The sequence below is a fragment of the Mercenaria mercenaria genome, chromosome 2 (genome assembly GCF_021730395.1).
Source record: "Mercenaria mercenaria strain notata chromosome 2, MADL_Memer_1, whole genome shotgun sequence".
Taxonomy (NCBI): Eukaryota; Metazoa; Mollusca; class Bivalvia; order Venerida; family Veneridae; genus Mercenaria; species Mercenaria mercenaria.
The window spans coordinates 83,780,594-83,799,407 of record NC_069362.1 but is presented as its reverse complement, the minus strand read 5'-3'; the positions used below and the strand labels follow the sequence as shown (position 1 = coordinate 83,799,407).

The window sequence follows — 18,814 nt, the reverse complement described above, 5'->3', positions numbered from 1 at the left end:
TTGTTTTCACCATGTCTATAATGTATGATAAACTATAAAAGACATAAGTCTATAGGTCTATGGCATTCAGATGGCATTAAGTTCTTCAGATATAATATAGTGTCATTTTTTTTCCAGATACGTAGGCATGGATTACCTTATTAGACATTGTCGGTTTATGTGAAGTCTGACTGTGAACATAGAATGCGGACTGTCTAGGGAGCGTTTCAAAACATTTTCTTTTCAAATTCAGAATTATAACTCCGCAAACATTATTTCGAGCGTACGTGCCAATGATATGCTCAACAAGGCTTTATACCAAGCACTTTCTAATTTCATTGAAACCGTTGAAGCGTTGACAAAAAATTCAAGCAGGGTTTATACCCTATAAATGTGCCCCCAGTAAAAAGAGGTAATCCCAAAGCATAGAAAGTATTTTTTTCCAGTTCTGAATTTAAAATTCCCAACCGAGTGTTACCTTTTAGGAATTTTGCCGTTTTAAAATAGTTTTTTTTTTCTAATTTGTATGTTTATTTAGGTCATTAAAACAACAGTTATACTGTTGAACAATTTCTGAAATGCAATCCATTAATATTTTACACAAAAATATCTTTACTTAGATATTGTTTATTTGCAAATTTTCCCAAATAAAACAATTTCTAAGAGCATTTTCCTAATTTCACTGGTGTTGATGGCGTTCCCAAAATGATGAAAAAGGAATTTCTATCTCAAATAAGGCGGCGTAAAGAAAAAAAATGTTTGTTTCCGGTATCCCGACCTACCTAAAATTTTGGCCCGACCCTAAATGTTTTACGACCTTGGAGAATAATGTTTTCAACTTTTTGACAAAAAGTTGCCGAACTGCACTTTCTATGCTTTACACATGGTCAGTGATGTTAGAAATCAACTTCCGGATGCTCTAATGACATAAACCCCTAATTTGTATTCATTTTTTCTACACAAAAATAATTTCCGAAAAGACTCCCTTGATAAAAAAAAAAAAATTCCGACCTACCTACCCTAATTTCTTTTGAGCATGTTACCGGAAATCGATACCTTTTAGGCCTAACGAAATACAATTAATTTGTTATAATCATTCAACATAAAATCTATAAGTTGTGAAAAATTAGAAATTTAACGATTCCTAAGACGTTTCAGTCAAATCACTCAAACAGTATATTAGGAGAAGTAGTCCAAACAATTGTTTTTCACTGCAGTAAAATCAATAATGAACATAACTCCGGAAAAATATTTCGAGCAGTATGTAGCAACGATATGCACATATTATTTCAGTAAATCCCTTAAAGTTTCAATGAAATCTGATCAGAAGGTTTGAAGATGAATTACAGAAATCTCTTCATAGACTTTATATATGGTAATCAAAGGGCCATTACTCAGTACAAGATCATTTAAATATAAACCCTGTAATACATGCTCAGCTAGAATTTATTACGGATCATTCCAATGAAATTGTATTCAAATCCTGCTAATTATAAAGCGGTTCGGACAAATTTTATTCAAAAAATAAATTTAAGGGACCCTAAGTCTTCATAAACGTCCGAGGATACACACAACAAGGCTTTATACATAGACGATATATATGTTTGTTTTTCGTGAATATGGAAAATATCTCGCGTAAACAGACATGATGTCAGACATGTTGTGACGTTAGAAAGAAGCACACAGCATAAAGTTCCATTTTATTTTACTTTTTGCTGCATAACGTTATGAAATTCTCATTAAGTAAAATAATTTGAAGAAATATACTGTAAAGAACAAAGTGCGGCTACAATTTTCATCATGTTTTAAACAAATAACTTATAATTCATACACAATGTACAAGCAGATCGGCATTTACAGTGAGTGATATCAGTGAGTGGTATGGATTATATCTCACTGATAAAACACAGTATTTCATCAGTTAGTATAAAATAAATATCATTTCTGTGAAGTTCCGTTTAAATCCTGGCAGAGGATTTTGAGAAGCTAAATCAGGCTATGTGAAAACGGACTGATGGAAGCACATCTGACGAAGGCAGAAAAAAATTGTACCAAATGAAATGGGAAACTAATGTAGATTTACTATATTTTCTTTTAAAGAAATCTTATACTAAGTACATGTATATTTTGGAGAGCTCTTGATAAAACACTTTACTCGAGCTTGGTTACAGTGTATCTCTTCTAATGTCTTATGAAAACATTCCTCTACAAATATTCAGGGGCGGTTACAGGATTTGGTGTAAGAGGGGGGCGTAAAATATTTGTAGTATAGAGCAAGTAGGGGGATCGGGGGTTGGGGGCATGCTCCCCGGAAAAGTTTGAAAACAATGGATCCATCTGGTGCATTCTGGGCGTTCTGAGGTACTTTACTTGGTATTGACAGGTTTTGCGACAAAATCAATACAAATAACATGCAAACTATAGTCATGTTTTATCAATTGTCAGCCTTACTCTTCGCAAGTATTTCGGAATTACTTAGCCCAATTTCTGTGGATTTTTATGGGGAGGGTTTACCTAGGACTATTTAACATAAAAATTGTAAAGAGCTTGATAGGAGCTCGTGCAAACTTTGTCCGACTTTTTATGTGTGAGCATAGCGAGCGAGAAAAAATGCATATTTTTCACCCAGAACAGAAGACAAATTAACAATGTGATAGAGAAAAAAATGCATTTTTTTTATTTTGCACCCAGAACAAAAGACAAGTTACGTATTCGAGCTTAGCGAGCGAGAAAAAAACCATATTTTATATTTTTCAGTCAGAACAAAAGACAAATTATGTACCTGAGCGTAGCGAGCAAGAAAAATGTATATTTTGCACTTATTTTACCCAGAACAGAAGACAAATTACCTATGCTCCGGAGATTTTAGAGGGGGCACGCGCCGGATGCACCCATCTGGATTCGCTAGTGATATTTATTTAAATTGTCCAATAATTACCTCCTACACAAGCATAGAGCATAACCCAGACTCAGTTTTATACAGTCTGTTTATATGATACTTGAATGACGTTATGAACTGTTAGCTACAAAATACAATTATGTTTTGAGAAGACCCCCAGGATTTACAGCGCATTCACAGTTCAGTGTCCACATCAGCTTAAGCCGACAATGTCTAATGGCAACCATGCAACCACGGAGCACACTTGTACAACGGAAACATACACCAGTGTAAGAAATGATTCAAGGAGTACAAGACCGAAAATGGACTTTTTAAATATACCTGTCTTTTTTTGTGAATGCTGTTGAAAAATCTGCTCCTCAAAGCAGCGAATGAAAACACATCTCTGTAAATCAGATTATTCAGATTATTCATGTAACTTATGTAAAAGTACCAAAGTAAACATCTGTTTCAAAAGCATAAATGTACATTCTGTAAGAAATGTGATGTGAAGTACAGTATCTACCAAAATGTGAGAAAGGTGATGACATATCTCTGTATGAATGTCACTGTATGAATTTAGAATAAGGATATTTTCACCAGTAAATTTGAGTTGGCAGACTTCAAAATGCCGAACATGAAATCTTCAACTTGTTAAACAGTTAGCTGTTGGTGTAAGAAGTATGCAAGCTCTACGTGAAACACGACCATTATCCACAGAACTAATCAAGGAAGATGGAAACTTTTTTTTCTTTCTTTCTTAATGTAATTACCGGCAGTGAGAGCCAGCACTTCAAACTGAGACAAAGAGGTATTGGTCACATGCACACCATACCAATTGAAAGAGTTATGCCAACACCTGAGGCAGATGCAAATTACCTGTCAAGATCCAGAATGAACCAAAATGGTCAGTGGGACACCCAAGTAGAAATATTTGCTGCAGCCAACAGGTTACAAACTAACATATATTTGTACAGATTTTCGGCGAAAATGGGGAACTCACTAGCGAAAGCAGGACCTGACCAGACTGTGCAGATGCACAGGCTGGTCTGGATCCATGCTGGTAGCAAAAGCACTATGTTGGTTTTCCCATGGCGTGGCTCATTTAGATACACAATGGTTTTATCCTGACAATTAATTCTTATTATAATCAGGACATACTAGACTAGAGCCAAATTCAACATGAATACGTTTGACATAGTCATGATAGTGGGCTTTGCTGAGGGATATGCTCAGTGATGTTCATTAAAAATTAATTTCTTTTTGCCTAATATGTACTTGTCAATTGAATAACACTTTTATTTTCGCTTGATAATATGACTGGAGGGAAATCGTAACTTTTCAAGCATATAATGCCTATATAAGGATACATATTTTTGCATACCTTAAATAGAAGTACCTGAATGACATGCTGTGTTGTTTATTACCCGACGCTACACACTGAAATTTTTTTACATTTTAACAACAACAAAATATGTTTATAAAAATATTATTTAGATTAAAGCAGGCCATGACAGCGATGTAAGACAGAATTATCTTAGCTGGCTCAAGGTTTAGAAAACTGACACTACAAAGCAACAAACTTTGATCTTCAAAATCTCTTAAAATTGCTCCATGTCTTGGTTGTACTGCTATTTGTCAACAACTACATTGCGGCTGATTTACCTATCAATGGTATTCTAAATTCTGGTAAATATCCCAGATGACAGAGAATTCTGTTTGACCATTTACACATGTAACAAGCATGGATCAGTCAATTTTGATTTACTGGTGGCTGTGTTTGAATGAACAACCTTGCATAGGCCAAAAGGACACAAGCATCCTTTAATGAAAGAATTCTGCATCATATGATTTAAAATTTGAATCCTGAACAGTGAGACCCAGCAAGTGGCCCTTAATTTACAAACTTACTTTAAATATACATTTAATGGTATCCAACTGGCCATCCAGAGATCACTCATGTCTCTTAAGGAACTTTTCTATGGAAAAACTCTAGCTATTTATGGAAAGGACCTATGAAGAGACCTCACCCCAGTACAGTAAGGTTATTTGATATCTCAAGTATGTGCCACACAAAATCTTTTCCTGTTTAAGATATACCTTTACACTGTAAATCAATACAGGTACAGTAGCTAAAATTTAATCTGACCAAGTACCTGATCAACTACTCTTACCTGGTCTATAACAATGTTGACATTGTTACAATGTTGGGATTTTATCGCTAAATCTTAGTGGGTTAGCTCCCACTAGAGAAAATGATATATAAACATTTTATAAATGACTAACTGTCTCGTAATTCTTTGTGACCACATTATTTATATAAACCAAATATTTAATAAAGTCATTATTTCAAGGATTCATTGCTTTTCCTCTATATGGCTCTTGTAAGTCGCTAAAGCCCTCTCATATACTGTCTTGTATACAACATACACCACTGGATGTTGAAACTTTTGCTGAGGAGCTGCGTGGACAAACTTTGTGACATACAGACAGACAGCACTAAATAAATACGTCTCCCTCACTTCACTTCATGTGGGAGACACAAATGGCAATCCTTTAGAATCAGGGTTTTTACTAGCTAATTTGGGAACATAGCCTATACCCCCAAAATTGGGAATTTTTACATGTAAATGTTACAAATTGGGAAATATTTAGTCTCATAGGATATAGTACTGCAAGGATGTGCACTTTCTCATACACTTGTTTCACATTGTACAACCTCTTTAACATACTTCCATTACAAAATTGTCCATAATTTGGTCAATGTTTGTGCAATTTTGATGATTTTTTTTCAGAATGTAGACTGGGAATTTTTGCACTCATTTTGGGAAAAATGCATACTTTTTGGCATTGGGAATATAGACGAATAACAGCTATAAAAAACGGCCAAAAAAAACCCTGAGAATGCAAAAATAAGTGCTTGCTTGGATGTAGGAACCTTATTTTAGTGCCGTACATGTCAAACCAATAATTAATACATTATTAAACCATAGGTGTCCACATCAATGCATAATTATGTCACTTGAAACACGATATGAAGCAATAATTTCAATGGGCATGAATAATGCTTTATATTAACAAATCGATAAATAAATAAAGGGACGTATTACATAAAAAGGCATTTCAATCTTTAATCATACAATCTATCTAATACATTTCAAATACTTTAAGCATGTGTCAGTTGTAAATACTTTTAATAGATAGGCTGATTTTTTTCATACAATCACTGCGCATGTATTAAAAGTAAATTTGTATTTGTAGTGACTGGTTCACCTATGTCAAATTGCGGTTGAAAATGTAAGACAAATATTCAGGTGTGGTTAATAAGTCAGTTTTAAAGTATTTTTATTCTCATTTAACTGAATAACTCATTACTAAACCTGCATTTCAAATTAGCTTTTTAATCATTTTTATTACTTTGTGAACCTATTGCTATGCTATGTACATCTGCAATATGTCAGACTGAAAACTTCTAGTACCAGCCTGGAGGATTGAACCTGCAGTCCCATGTGCTAGTTTAAAAAGCTGGTTCCTAGCTCTAATGCTTACCTCTGCAGTAAAAGATCTAATTTGTTTCCATATGACACTATGGCATCTTGTGCATCCTTGTGTTTCAATGTTTCGCTGGCCTTGCTGCCAATCTTAAGGATAATGTCTCCTTGCTGAAGACCACATTTTGCTGCTAAACTGCCAGCCGTGACCTGAAAACAATGTTTCCTTTCTTAGATAAATCGTAATATGTATATTAGCCTAAGACATACTCAACATACATGTATTCATACATCAAAGTTGCACCAAACTATTTTGGCAAAGGAATAAACTTTTCTCAAAATTCATACCCAAGTGCATCAGAGGCCACTGTTTCATACATTTTTTTCAAAATTTTCCAGGGAGAGACCCCTTAAAACAAAAGGAGTACCTCCTCCAGTACCACGAAATTAAGACAAAAAATGCACCGGAGGCTACCATTTCAGATCTATGAACATTTCACAATTTTCCTGGGCGAGTCCCCCATGACCCCCTCTAAAATGATCATATGGTAGTACCCTTCCATACCTCAAAATTTAGGCAAAAATAATGCACCACAGGCCACCATACGTTTCAAAATTTTCCAAGGGGAGACCCCCCATGAACCCCTAAAATGATGGGAGTACCCCTCCCGTACCTCAAAATTTAGACAAAAAAAATGCACCAGAGGCCACCATTTCATACCTATATTTGGGGGAGACCTCCTTGGCGCCACCCATCAACACAAGCATAGGGACCTCGTACCTACACCCTGATCGGGCATATGAAGCCTTCGCTGGTGAAGCCTTCGTTCAAAACTGGTGACGCCCAATCAAATATTTCCGGATCCGGACTGAAAGACAGCTTCTATAGATCTGCAGTAAGCATGTTATTCAGCTTGTTTTTAATGCATCATTCTGCTACCTGTTTCAGAATGCAGAGACATTGCCAGGTTGTAAAAATCCATTAAACAGTTTAAACAATTTACACTAAATACAATTTAAAGAAATTCACTAGCCTGCTATTTATGATGGGTTTATATCCTGTTAGCACATATTACTGTGAAATCATTAGTATCTGTGATAGAATAATTTTCATAGATTTCTGGCTGTGTCAAAATCTATAGATCTATAGATCCATATTACTGTGAAATTGTCATTTAACGCCATGAAATTACATGAGTCATGACCATAAAATTAACTGATTCCACTGCATTCATCACATTTTTACAACACACAGAAGTTTTAAGCACATGCAGTAGCCATAACAGACAGAAGCAGTGAATGTTTTTGTAAAAAATTATACATTCCTTGTGGGCTAATTCAGAGAGAAGTACTATTCAGGGCATTGGTTGTGACTTGCCTCAGCTGGGTTAGGGGTATGAACACAATCGGAGAAAAAAATCTAGTGAGAGCTAGTAAAGACAGATTTGTAACCTTATTATTCTTACGTTAATAGTTAGCCCAAATGAAGCTCTGATTCCAAAAAACATCAGTTACCGTATTTTGGTGTGTATAGGTCGCGGTAATGTATAGTCCGCACCTAATTTTTGCTCTGGAAATGGTCGGAAAATTTAAGTTCTAGCGTATTAGTCGCAGTTAAGTTTCGGATTTTTTCCCCAGCAATATTTAATTTTTACCGGCAAAAAAGTTATGGCGGCGGCCATATTGATGCCGCGGACTGAATTATTAACAGAACCTGATTGGTGGAAATTGGACAGTGTTTTTTTGATCCCAACCGTTTCGTACTAACAGTAGTAATCGTAACAGACTACATCAAAGAAAAGCGGCTTTTGACACTAATTGGCAGCAAACGGTTTGCGTTTACATTCTGTAATTATGCAAGTTTAAATGTGATTGTTTGCACAGCAATTTTAACACCTTTCCGCGTCCATGTAATTAACCGCGTTCTTTGATTCTGAGATTAACAAAATATCTCTTTTTGGATTTTTTTTCTTTATTTAAAAAACAAAAGTAAAAAAATTATCTTTAAGTTTTTTAATACGCTAAGAACTAGTATAAACAAATGTTGGAATTGATGACGGATCTGTCCGGATTTTATCCAACCCGGAGTACATGTCAATGGCGTCCAGTAAAACAAAGTAAAAACAAACGTAATTGAAATTGCAAAAACATCTTTGAATTAAAGTAATTCGTAATTTTAATAGTCTGTATGGGTTATTTACGATCTATTTTATTGAAAGTAACCGCTATTGGTTGAAAGGCCGCCGATATTGATATTTTTTTATCCATTTTGTTCGTTCGTAACAGATGCACGTAATTTTGCGAGAGCTACGGTCAGAAAATTGGCCCGAAAAAAAAACTCTGCTGGCAATGTTCTGTCGTATAGGTCGCAGGAACTTTTTCAGGCAGCAAAATGGGTAGAAAAAGTGCGACCTATACACACCAAAATACGGTAAACACTGACAAAAAAGTTTTGAAAACTTTTTTCTAAAATATACATCTGTTTTTACCAACTCAGTGAAAAAAAAGTTAAATCTAAGAATTTGCTCAAAATCCCATTGTTTTCTTTACTACAGCTTGTTTTACAGTTGATTACCTGGAATCTATCGAGAAGGAATTTATCTTGAACAATGTATGAACATGAAACACAAATAAAACAGCCAATACATATCATTTCAGTACTTTGTTAACTATAGAAAATGTGTTCAAGCTCTCTGCTGGCATATTACCAATGGTCTACCTTTAGTCTGTAACAAACTGCTTACCTGGCATTTCTGTTACAATTCAGTTTCTAAATATAACTTGAGAAATTGCTAGTTTTCAATTCACTTGCTGAGTGATTGACTATTATGCCAAGGTGTTCAAAATAATAATGTTTGAACTGAATGATATCATTTGGTGTGTTAAAGTTTAATATTTCGGCTTTTCTGTGGCTCTTAAATTCTATTCCTATGCTGGATGCCAAATGTCATGAGTTTAGAAAATATTGCAGCCAGACAGGGGAATTGAACCCTGGATCTCAGAATATAGCTATAGTGTTTTACTTCAGTAAGCCATTCAGATGCCTACACATATTCTCTCCATTTTAAGAATCAAGTCTAATACCTATACTAAAGATACAAGAACACTATTAGTCAAATCAGTGTTAAGGTTCAACTTATACTTTAAACTAGATGCCCACGGGCAACAATTCAAGCCTGCCCTTTGACCCCTAACTGTGACCTTGACCTCTGAGATAGGAACCAGGGATTTCCACATGACACTCCGTCTCATTGAGTTAAACATTCATGCCGAACAGAAACAAGATTCCCAATGCATCTCAAAGTTATGGGCCCAACAAGACCTGCCATGACCTTTGACCTCCAAATGTGACCTTGACCTTTGAGACAGGAACCTGGACTCTCCATCTCACTGAGGTTAACATTCATGCCAAATATAAACAAGATTGCTCCATGCATGTCAAAGTTATGGTCCAGACAAACAAATCCGGACAGACGCATGCACATACATGGAACGGCCATTTGGACCACAATGTCTTCGCTTCCGCAAGCGGTCTTGACAAAAAAAGCTTGTTGAGTAAAACAGTGCTCAGTTTGAGCAGGAAATGATCCTGCCCTTGTGACTAGTGCAGACCAAGATCAGCTAGCACATCTGTGCAGGTTGATCACGGTCTGCACTGTCTGCTATTCAGGCAGCAGATTTTCAATGAACCCCGCTTCGAATAATATATGGTACTGCCCCAATTGAATGACAGACCAGTCCATTTTAAAAAATTAGGTGGGGGGGTATTGACACACTTACATTTTGCTATATTCCCCCTTACACTTCAAAGAATATCTAAATATATTCAAACAGAAATATGAAATCTAAATTGTATAAATTCTTAAGCATATTAAATATTGTATAATTTATCAAAATGATATCGGCAGAGAAATGTGTTTTATTTATTTATGTTAAGATTTATTCAGTTGTGAAGTGACATTACAAAGATACTGGTTGCTTGAAAAGAATCCTACTGTAAAAAAGAAAAGTATGGCTAAGTACAAAAGGGGTATACTTTCATCAAAACGAAATCAAGAGTTACAAGGCCCATTTCATTCAGTTTGTATTAGCAAAAACGTTTGTGAAGTTTTATTTAGCTTGAATCTACAACTTGTGTGTGGCAAGGGATAATTTTTAAACTGCAAATTTTTTCTTGTGCAATGTACAAGAAGGAGGCAATTATATTTTTCTACATAATACCCAAAAAAATGATCAAGAGTTATACGAATAATTCCTGTGGTCATTCAAGATTGGTATTATCGAGATAAGGATAAAACAATTACCGGAAAGTCAGGCATAATCTTAAGAATGAGTATTATGTTAGATTACTGAAGAAGCTATATGGCCACTAACGAAATGTACTAAGCAAATAGCCCTGGCATTATTTGTTACAGTCACTATGATGAACAAGTATTCAAGTTTCAAAGCATACTTTGATAGTTTGGAGAAAGCTGCAAATAAATTAACAGCAAGACCAACTGAGCCGCAAGCAAGTGATGACAATAACCTCATTTTTTCAAAAATCAATGCTAAAATCAGTGAAATTTGTGGTCACAAGCTATAAGTTGTGTGTTGTTGGGAGGTATTATTTGAGATTTGAGATACTGTAGCTTAAAAAAGAATACATAGAAGTGTTACTGAGACAGCTAAGATTTCCACCTTTGAAAGATGTCACAGATAACAGCTTCATCCTGCTTCTTTTCAAAAGACATTTTCATTGTAACTTCCAGACTGGTAAATATGAATGAACTGGTTACACTTTTGTTGGCACATTTTGCTATGTAAAGATATCTTTGATTTTGTAAAAGTTATTTGGCAAGTGAAAACATTTTTACATCTATTGGACAGGAAATATCAACACTGTGACACTGGAGATGTTTTACAAGGCCCAAATTAGAAAACGGATTTGAATGGCCATAGGACAGCTACTTTGTGCATAATCTATCAAGTCATTACAAGACTGTAACCTTTAGTCTGCTGGTGGCAAGTGATTCTGTCTTTGCATCCATGCAGGCTGACCATGGTCTGCACTGTTTGCTATTCAGTCCTTAAGTTTTAAGTGAACATCCTTTCAAATAATAAATGGTATTGCCCAAAGTGAATGATGGACCAGTCCATTTTAGAAATTTAGCAGGCTAAAGGTTAGGTGGTTAATCAGATTTTGATCTAGTAATGGATTTGTTCAAAAGTTTAACAAATGATCAGTTACAATCTTTTAATTCACAATTTTGAGCAAAACAAAGCTAACTTTCACAATTTTTTGAACCGGACCCATTCACAATTTGAAGAAAAAAATCACTGCACATTCTGGTCCCTGTGACCTTGACCTCTGATCAAGTGACCAAAAAAATCAACAGCGGTCATCTGCTCTACATGTCCAATCACCCTATGAAGTTTCAACATTCTTTGTCAAGTGGTTCTTAAGTTATTGATTTAATAATAGAAATGGCTTTCCATGTTCATGCCCATGTGACCTTGACCTTTGATCTAATAACATAAAAAAATGACAGGGATCATCTACTTTGTAAAATAAAAAGCATGCATATACGTTTCACCCTGTGCGAGACAGCACGCATACAAAAAATGTCTGAGACGAATAGGTTAAGCTGGAACCCCAAGGTATGTCCCAAAAAAATAAACCTTGGAAATACTATGTTCCCGGCAAACCAAATGGCTAACTGCAGATGTTTTCTCAGTGACATCATGAAAATATGTAGACGGATTTTATATTTTAACGCCCCGGGAAAGTATTAGCACTTTAAGATGGTAACCAATCTAATCTCTCACGTCTGGAAGAATGTCGCAATCGAAGCATTTGGTGTATAGCTTCACAACAAGAGATGCTTCGCAACAATTGAGTGCCAGCCGTCTACGAGTACTGACACTACTGATGCTTAAGTTCAGAAAAAGTACCCGAAACGGTTTCCAATAAATGGTTGTTGGAGTTTTCCTGGCTCAAATTTAATTCCGAAAAGGAAACTATGCACTGTTTGACCTGCTCAAAACCAAATTTTATGTTAAAAAGTTTAGCAACCATATTTACCATGGGTTGTAAAAATTCCAAATGGTCAGTGCCTGTCAAACATCAGAATAGTGATGAGCATCATACAGCGTGCTTAGCTGTAAAGTAAAAACTCTACAAGGGCTTTAGTATGGAAACTTCAATTTCATAATTTTTTTCATACCAAAGGCAGAGTCTTTAGGTCCAGTTAAACTTATAGGAGTTACAATAGATTTTAAATTAAATTTTAAAACTCATGTTTCAGATATTTGCAAAAAGGTTTCTAGACAGCTAAATGTGCTAAATCGTATTGGGAAAAATCTCTGTAAATTAGGAAAACTTAATATTTATTACTCTTTCATAATGTCAAATTTCAACTTCTGCCCCTTAACCTGGCATTTTTGTGGTGAAGTAAAAACAAATAAAATAGATAAAATTCAAGACAGAGCTTTACGTTTTATTTACAATGATTATACATCAAGCTATCCATCTCTCCTAACTATATCCAACCTACCAACTTTAACAAGAGGGTCATGATGACCCTGGATCGCTCACCTGAGTAATATGAGCTACATGTTTCAAATGTCAAACTGATGATAAAATATTAAGAAAGTCAGTAGGTCACATTCATGGTCAATGAAATTCAGTTTTATGATTGGTGTGCAAATCTGTGTATGTCATCAAAATTTCAAGGCTGTATCTTAAACAAGAGGACCATGATGGTCCTGAATCGCTCACCTCTTCCCACATGACCCAGTTTTGAGTATGACGTCGTTTTTTCTATTATTTGACATAGTGACCTAGTTTTTGAGCTCATGTGACCCAGTTTTGAACATGACCTAGATATTATCAAGATAAAAATTCTGACCAATTTTCATGAAGATCCATTGAAAAATATGGTCTCTAAGAGAGGTCACAAGGTTTTTCTATTATTTGACCTATTGACCTAGTTTTCGAAGGTATGTGACCCTGTTTTGAACTTTATCTAGATATCATCAAGGTGAACATTCTCACTAATTTTCATGAAGATCTCATGAAAAATATGGCCTCTAGAGAGGTCACAAGGTTTTTCTATTTTTAAACCTACTGGCCTAGTTTTTGACTGCACGTGACCCAGTTTCGAAAATGATCTAGATATCATCAAGGTGAACATTCAGATCAATTTTCCTGAAGATCCATTGAAAAATATGGCCTCTACAGAGGTCAAAAGATTTTAATAATTTTAGACCTACTGAACTAGTTTTTGAACGCAGTTGACCCAGTTTAAAACTTGACCTAGATATCACCAAGATGAACATTCAGACCAACTTTCATGAAGATCCCATGAAAAGTATGGCCTCTAGAGAGGTCACAAGGTTTTTTTATTATTTGACCTACTGACCTGGTTTTTTAAGGCACATGACCCAGTTTCAAATTTGAACTAGATATCATCAAGGTGAACATTCTGACTAATTTTCATGAAGATCCATTCAAGGGTATGGCCTCTAGAGAGGTCACAAGGTTTTTCCCTTTCAAGACCTACTGACTTAGTTTTTGATTGCAGTTGACCCAGTTTCAAACCTGACCTATATATCATCAAGATGAACATTCAGACCAACTTTCATACAGATCCCATGAAAAATATGGCCTCTAGAGAGGTCACAACGTTTTTTTCATTATTTTACCTACTGACCTACTTTTTGATGGCACGTGACCCACTTTCAAACTTGACCTTCACATCATCAAGATGAACATTCTGACCAATTTTTATGGAGATCCATTCACAAGTATGGCCTCTAGAGAGGTCACAAGGTTTTTCTAGTTTTAGACCTACCGACCTAGTTTTTGACCGTAAGTGACCCATGTTGGAACTTGACCTAGATATCATCAAGATGAACATTCAGACCAACTTTCAGACAGATCCCATGAAAAATATGGCCTCTAGAGAGGTCATAAGGTTTTTCTATTATTTGACCTACTGACCTAGTTTTTGACGGCACGTGACCCACTTTCGAACTTGCCCTAGATATCATCAAGGTGAACATTCTGACCAATTTTCATGAAGATCTCATGAAACATATGGCCTCTAGAGAGGTCACAAGGTTTTTCTATTTTTAGACCTACTGACCTGGTTTTTGACCGCACGTGACCCAGTTTCGAACGTGACCTAGATATCATCAAGATGAACATTCTGACCAATTTTCATGAAGATCCATTGAAAAATATGGTCTCTAAGAGAGGTCACAAGGTTTTTCTATTATTTGACCTATTGACCTAGTTTTCGAAGGTATGTGACCCTGTTTTGAACTTTATCTAGATATCATCAAGGTGAACGTTCTGACCAATTTTCATGAAGATCTTTTGAAATATATGGCCTCTAGACAGGTCACAAGGTTTTTCTATTTTTAGACCTACTGACCTAGTTTTTGACGGCACGTGACCCAGTTTTGAACTTGACCTAGATATCATCAAGATGAACATTCTGACCAACTTTAATAAAGATCCCACAAAAAATGTAACCTCTAGAGTGGTCACAAGCAAAAGTTTACGGACGGACGGACTGACGCAAGGACGGACGACGGACGCTGCGTGATCACAAAAGCTCACCTTGTCACTATGTGACAGGTGAGCTTAAAACAAGAAAGTAGGTCAGTAGGTCAAGGTCACAGCCAAGTGACATCACCAGGTAATTATAATTAAACAGTTTTGAAAATAGGATCAGATGATTTTTTAAAGTATTTTTCCTATATAACTCACATAATAACTAAGTGACCCCAGGGCAGGGCCTCTTTTAACCCCAGGGACATATTTTGAACAATTTTGGTAGCGGACTACTAGACAATGCATCCTACCAAATATCAAAAGCCTAGGTCGTATGGTTTCAGACAAGAAGATTTTTAAAGCTTTTTTCTATATAAGTCTATATAAAATTTGGGACCCCCAGGGCAGGGCCTCTTTTCACCCAAGGGGTACAATTTGAACAATTTTGGTTGAGGACCCTAAGACAATGCTAAAAACAAAATATCAAATGTCTAAGTGTTGTGGTTTCAGACAAGAAGATTTTAAAACTTTTTTTTCCTATATAAGTCTATGTAAAACTTGGGACCCCCGGGGCGGGGCCATATTTGCTCCTAGGGGGACAATTTGAAAAATCTTGGTAGAGGACCGCTAGATGATGCTACATACCAAATATCAAAGCCCTAGGCCATGTGGTTTTATACAAGAAGATTTTCAAAGTTTTCCCTATATAAGTCTATATAAACCATGTGACCCCCAGGGCGGGGCCATATTTGACCCTAGGGGGATAATTTGAACAATCTTGGTAGAGGACCACTAGATGATGCTACACACCAAATATCAAAGCCCTAGGCCATGCGGTTTTGGACAAGAAGATTTTTAAAGTTTTTCCTTTCGGTTGCCATGGCAACCAGAGTTTTGCATGGAATTCAATTCTTTGAACAATTTTGAAAGGGGGCCATCCAAGGATCATTCCTGTGAAGTTTGGTGTAACTATGCCCAATGGTTTTCAAGAAGATTTTTTTAGAAATTGTTGACGGACACACGACACACTACGGACGACGCACTACCAATATCAAGCGATCACAATAGCTCACCTTGTCACTTTGTGACCGGTGAGCTAAAAATTAGAAGATTAAACTATTGCCTTAGAAACATTTAAAATTATTAACAAACATGCAGCAGTTTATCTTCATGATCTAATTACAGTAAAAAATAATTCATACTCTTTTAGGTACAGCAACACTGCAGAGGTTCCCCAAGTTAGAACCACAAGGTATGGTCTGAATTCTTTCCGCTCGGCAGCGCCCAGACTTTGGAACTCACTCCCTCAGCACTTCCGTGAGGAAACAAACCTGAGCTAGTTCCGGAGTCTGATCAATGCCTGGAGCGGACCGAGTTGCAGATGCTCTTCATGTTATGTTTTGAGTTAACCTCTGTTACATGCTTATTTTCATTCTGCTTTTGCTGATTTTATTTTGTTGTGCTTGCTTTTACCTATGCATAGTATTTCTAATTGTATTTTATTACAGGATTTTCTTTGCTTCTTTGCTTGTTGTACATTGTACCTGCATTATTTGAGCCGTGCCATGGGAAAACCAACATAATGGGTTTGCGACCAGCATGGATCCAGACCAGCCTGCGCATCCGCGCAGTCTGGTCAGGCTCCATGCTGTTCGCTTTTAAAGCCTATTGGAATTGGAGAAACTGTTAGCGAACAGCATGGATCCTGACCAGACTGCGCGGATGCGCAGGCTGGTCTGGATCCATGCTGGTCGCAAAGCCACTATGTTGGTTTTCCCATGGCACGGCTCATTTGTGTTATGCTTTATGTTTGTATGCACGCTATATAACGTTGTGTTTTGCTGCAACTATCGAGATGCAGGTGCTAATTAGGTCATCTTATGTCTATCTTATAGGTATTTTAGTAAATTAGACACACTTGTGCTGTCTTTTATTTTCAGTTTTTATCCGATGTTTATCTCAGGCATTTTTAGGCTACGGTCAAGATTAGCACCAGTACCTTAGCTTTTCTTTTTATATGTAAATGTGCTATTACATTATGATGTTTTAATAATATGTGTGCAAATGCTTTTTACTTATACTAAAATTGTGTATCAATTGTTATATATTTGTTAAATAAGTCGGTCAATAGCTATTCATAGCTAATGTTGATTTGTTATGCCGTACCGACAATAAATAAATTTGTACCTAATTGGCAGTGGCTAGGTAGCCAGCCGGTTCTGGCTACCTAGACTAAAGGTCTAGGCAGGGCTCTATATATAGATAGCGTATATGAACATGTAAGTCAAAGTAGCCGGATTTAATAAACTGTATTATAAAGAATCATAATATTAGTTAAATGAATTACATTTCTTGTAATTTACTATTTATTATTTGTGTTTAACCTGTATATTAAATTTTCATATTTACGCGCTCATATCATATCGGGCGGCATTTTGTTATGTTAAAACGTACCTGATACATAATTGAGATACAGTGATTCATTCTTAAAATAATACAAAACAAACAGTAATAAAGGGCAAAACAAAGAGCATCAACGTACATTAAATGATGCGGCTCAACTGAACATACTGGCATTTGATCCTTTCCTGTGCTCGTTTAAGTGATAATTATAGGTGATCATCACTTTCGCACCTCTATGTGCGTCTTAAATTAATTAATTACTATATAATTTCTCCGCCAATTTGTTTATTAGTCAATAATCTTGATTGGTTCTAATTGTTTGTTTGAACATATGAGCTCTTTATACCTAAGACAGCATAATATACTAAATATATGAAAGATAATTAATAACAAATGACCTAATGCTAAAGGATCGCCGACAGTTGACATCATCTATCCAAAATGTTTTTCAATATATAACAAACTACAAAAAAATCATTAAAAAATATATAAAGAATTTATAAATGCGCCATTTAAACACGCCAGTGACAATAACGAAATGATAGCATAACAAAGTATCAGCCAATATGATATGAGTGCATAAATAAGGCGAAATAAACAAGTAAATCACAAATAGTAAATAATAAATCACAAGAAATGTAATTTAAAACTAACATACCGGTAATGATCCTTTATAATACAGTTTATCAAAACCGGCTACCTTGACAATGACCTTACATGTACATATACGTTATGTATATAAAGAACCAGCTACCTAGACCTTTAGTCTAGGTAGCCGGAACTGGCTACGTAGACTTCAGCTACGCAGATTAAAGGTCTATAGTCTGAACCGGCTACCTAACCACTGCCTACCCAATTAGCCACTGGCACTGACCATGGCATATTTTTACATACTTCATATATGGAAAGTAATAAAATCCTTCATATGTCAGCAGTGTTAACAGTTCCTCAATACTTTTTAGAAATGGATAACACCTAATTCTATGAAAGACAACGACAGAAAACATGAACAAACATAATTTGAATAATCATATTACTCGAGCAATTGTGATGGGACTACTGAAGTCTTTGCCTCCCTGCATACGAAATCCCCATGGTGTCGTCGACTCCTGTCTCTCTAATTTCGCTTCCAATGTAAGAATCGACATTATTTTCCAATAATTTCAACTGTAACAATTTAAATTCCTCATGAAATATTTTGAACACTCCACAAACCCACTTCTTAAACCTATTTCCTGTTTCTCAGCTGTCAAACTTTTGCACACGGCACGAAATCAACTGACGCTTGCAAAACATGGAATATATTCATCCATTACGAATACTTTTTCACTAATATTCTTATCGTCATACCGCAGTGCTGTAGGTCAGATACTGCTATTGATTTAATTAAAACAGTAGTTGGCATTGTCTAGAAAATGTCTAGCCACCTGACAAACTGATCCCTAAACTGCATTCTAGCCGTCCGGACCTGGACACATAGACTGTCCTCTAGGGGTTTTCAATGCATCCAATAATCTTAAT

At 35.9% G+C, this 18,814-nt stretch overlaps 1 protein-coding gene across 1 annotated transcript; it reads right to left on the bottom strand.

The window, feature by feature from the left end:
* Positions 1 to 6,386: 6,386 nt before the first annotated feature.
* LOC128555254 (PDZ and LIM domain protein 3-like) lies at positions 6,387 to 18,572 on the bottom strand. Its single transcript, XM_053537069.1, has 2 exons — positions 18,331 to 18,572; positions 6,387 to 6,558 (listed from the first exon to the last, which is right to left on the bottom strand). Exons 1-2 carry the CDS (start codon positions 18,439 to 18,441, stop codon positions 6,403 to 6,405), a joined length of 267 nt encoding a protein of 88 aa, XP_053393044.1. The 5' UTR covers positions 18,442 to 18,572; the 3' UTR covers positions 6,387 to 6,402.
* Between the last annotated feature and the right edge of the window lie 242 nt (positions 18,573 to 18,814).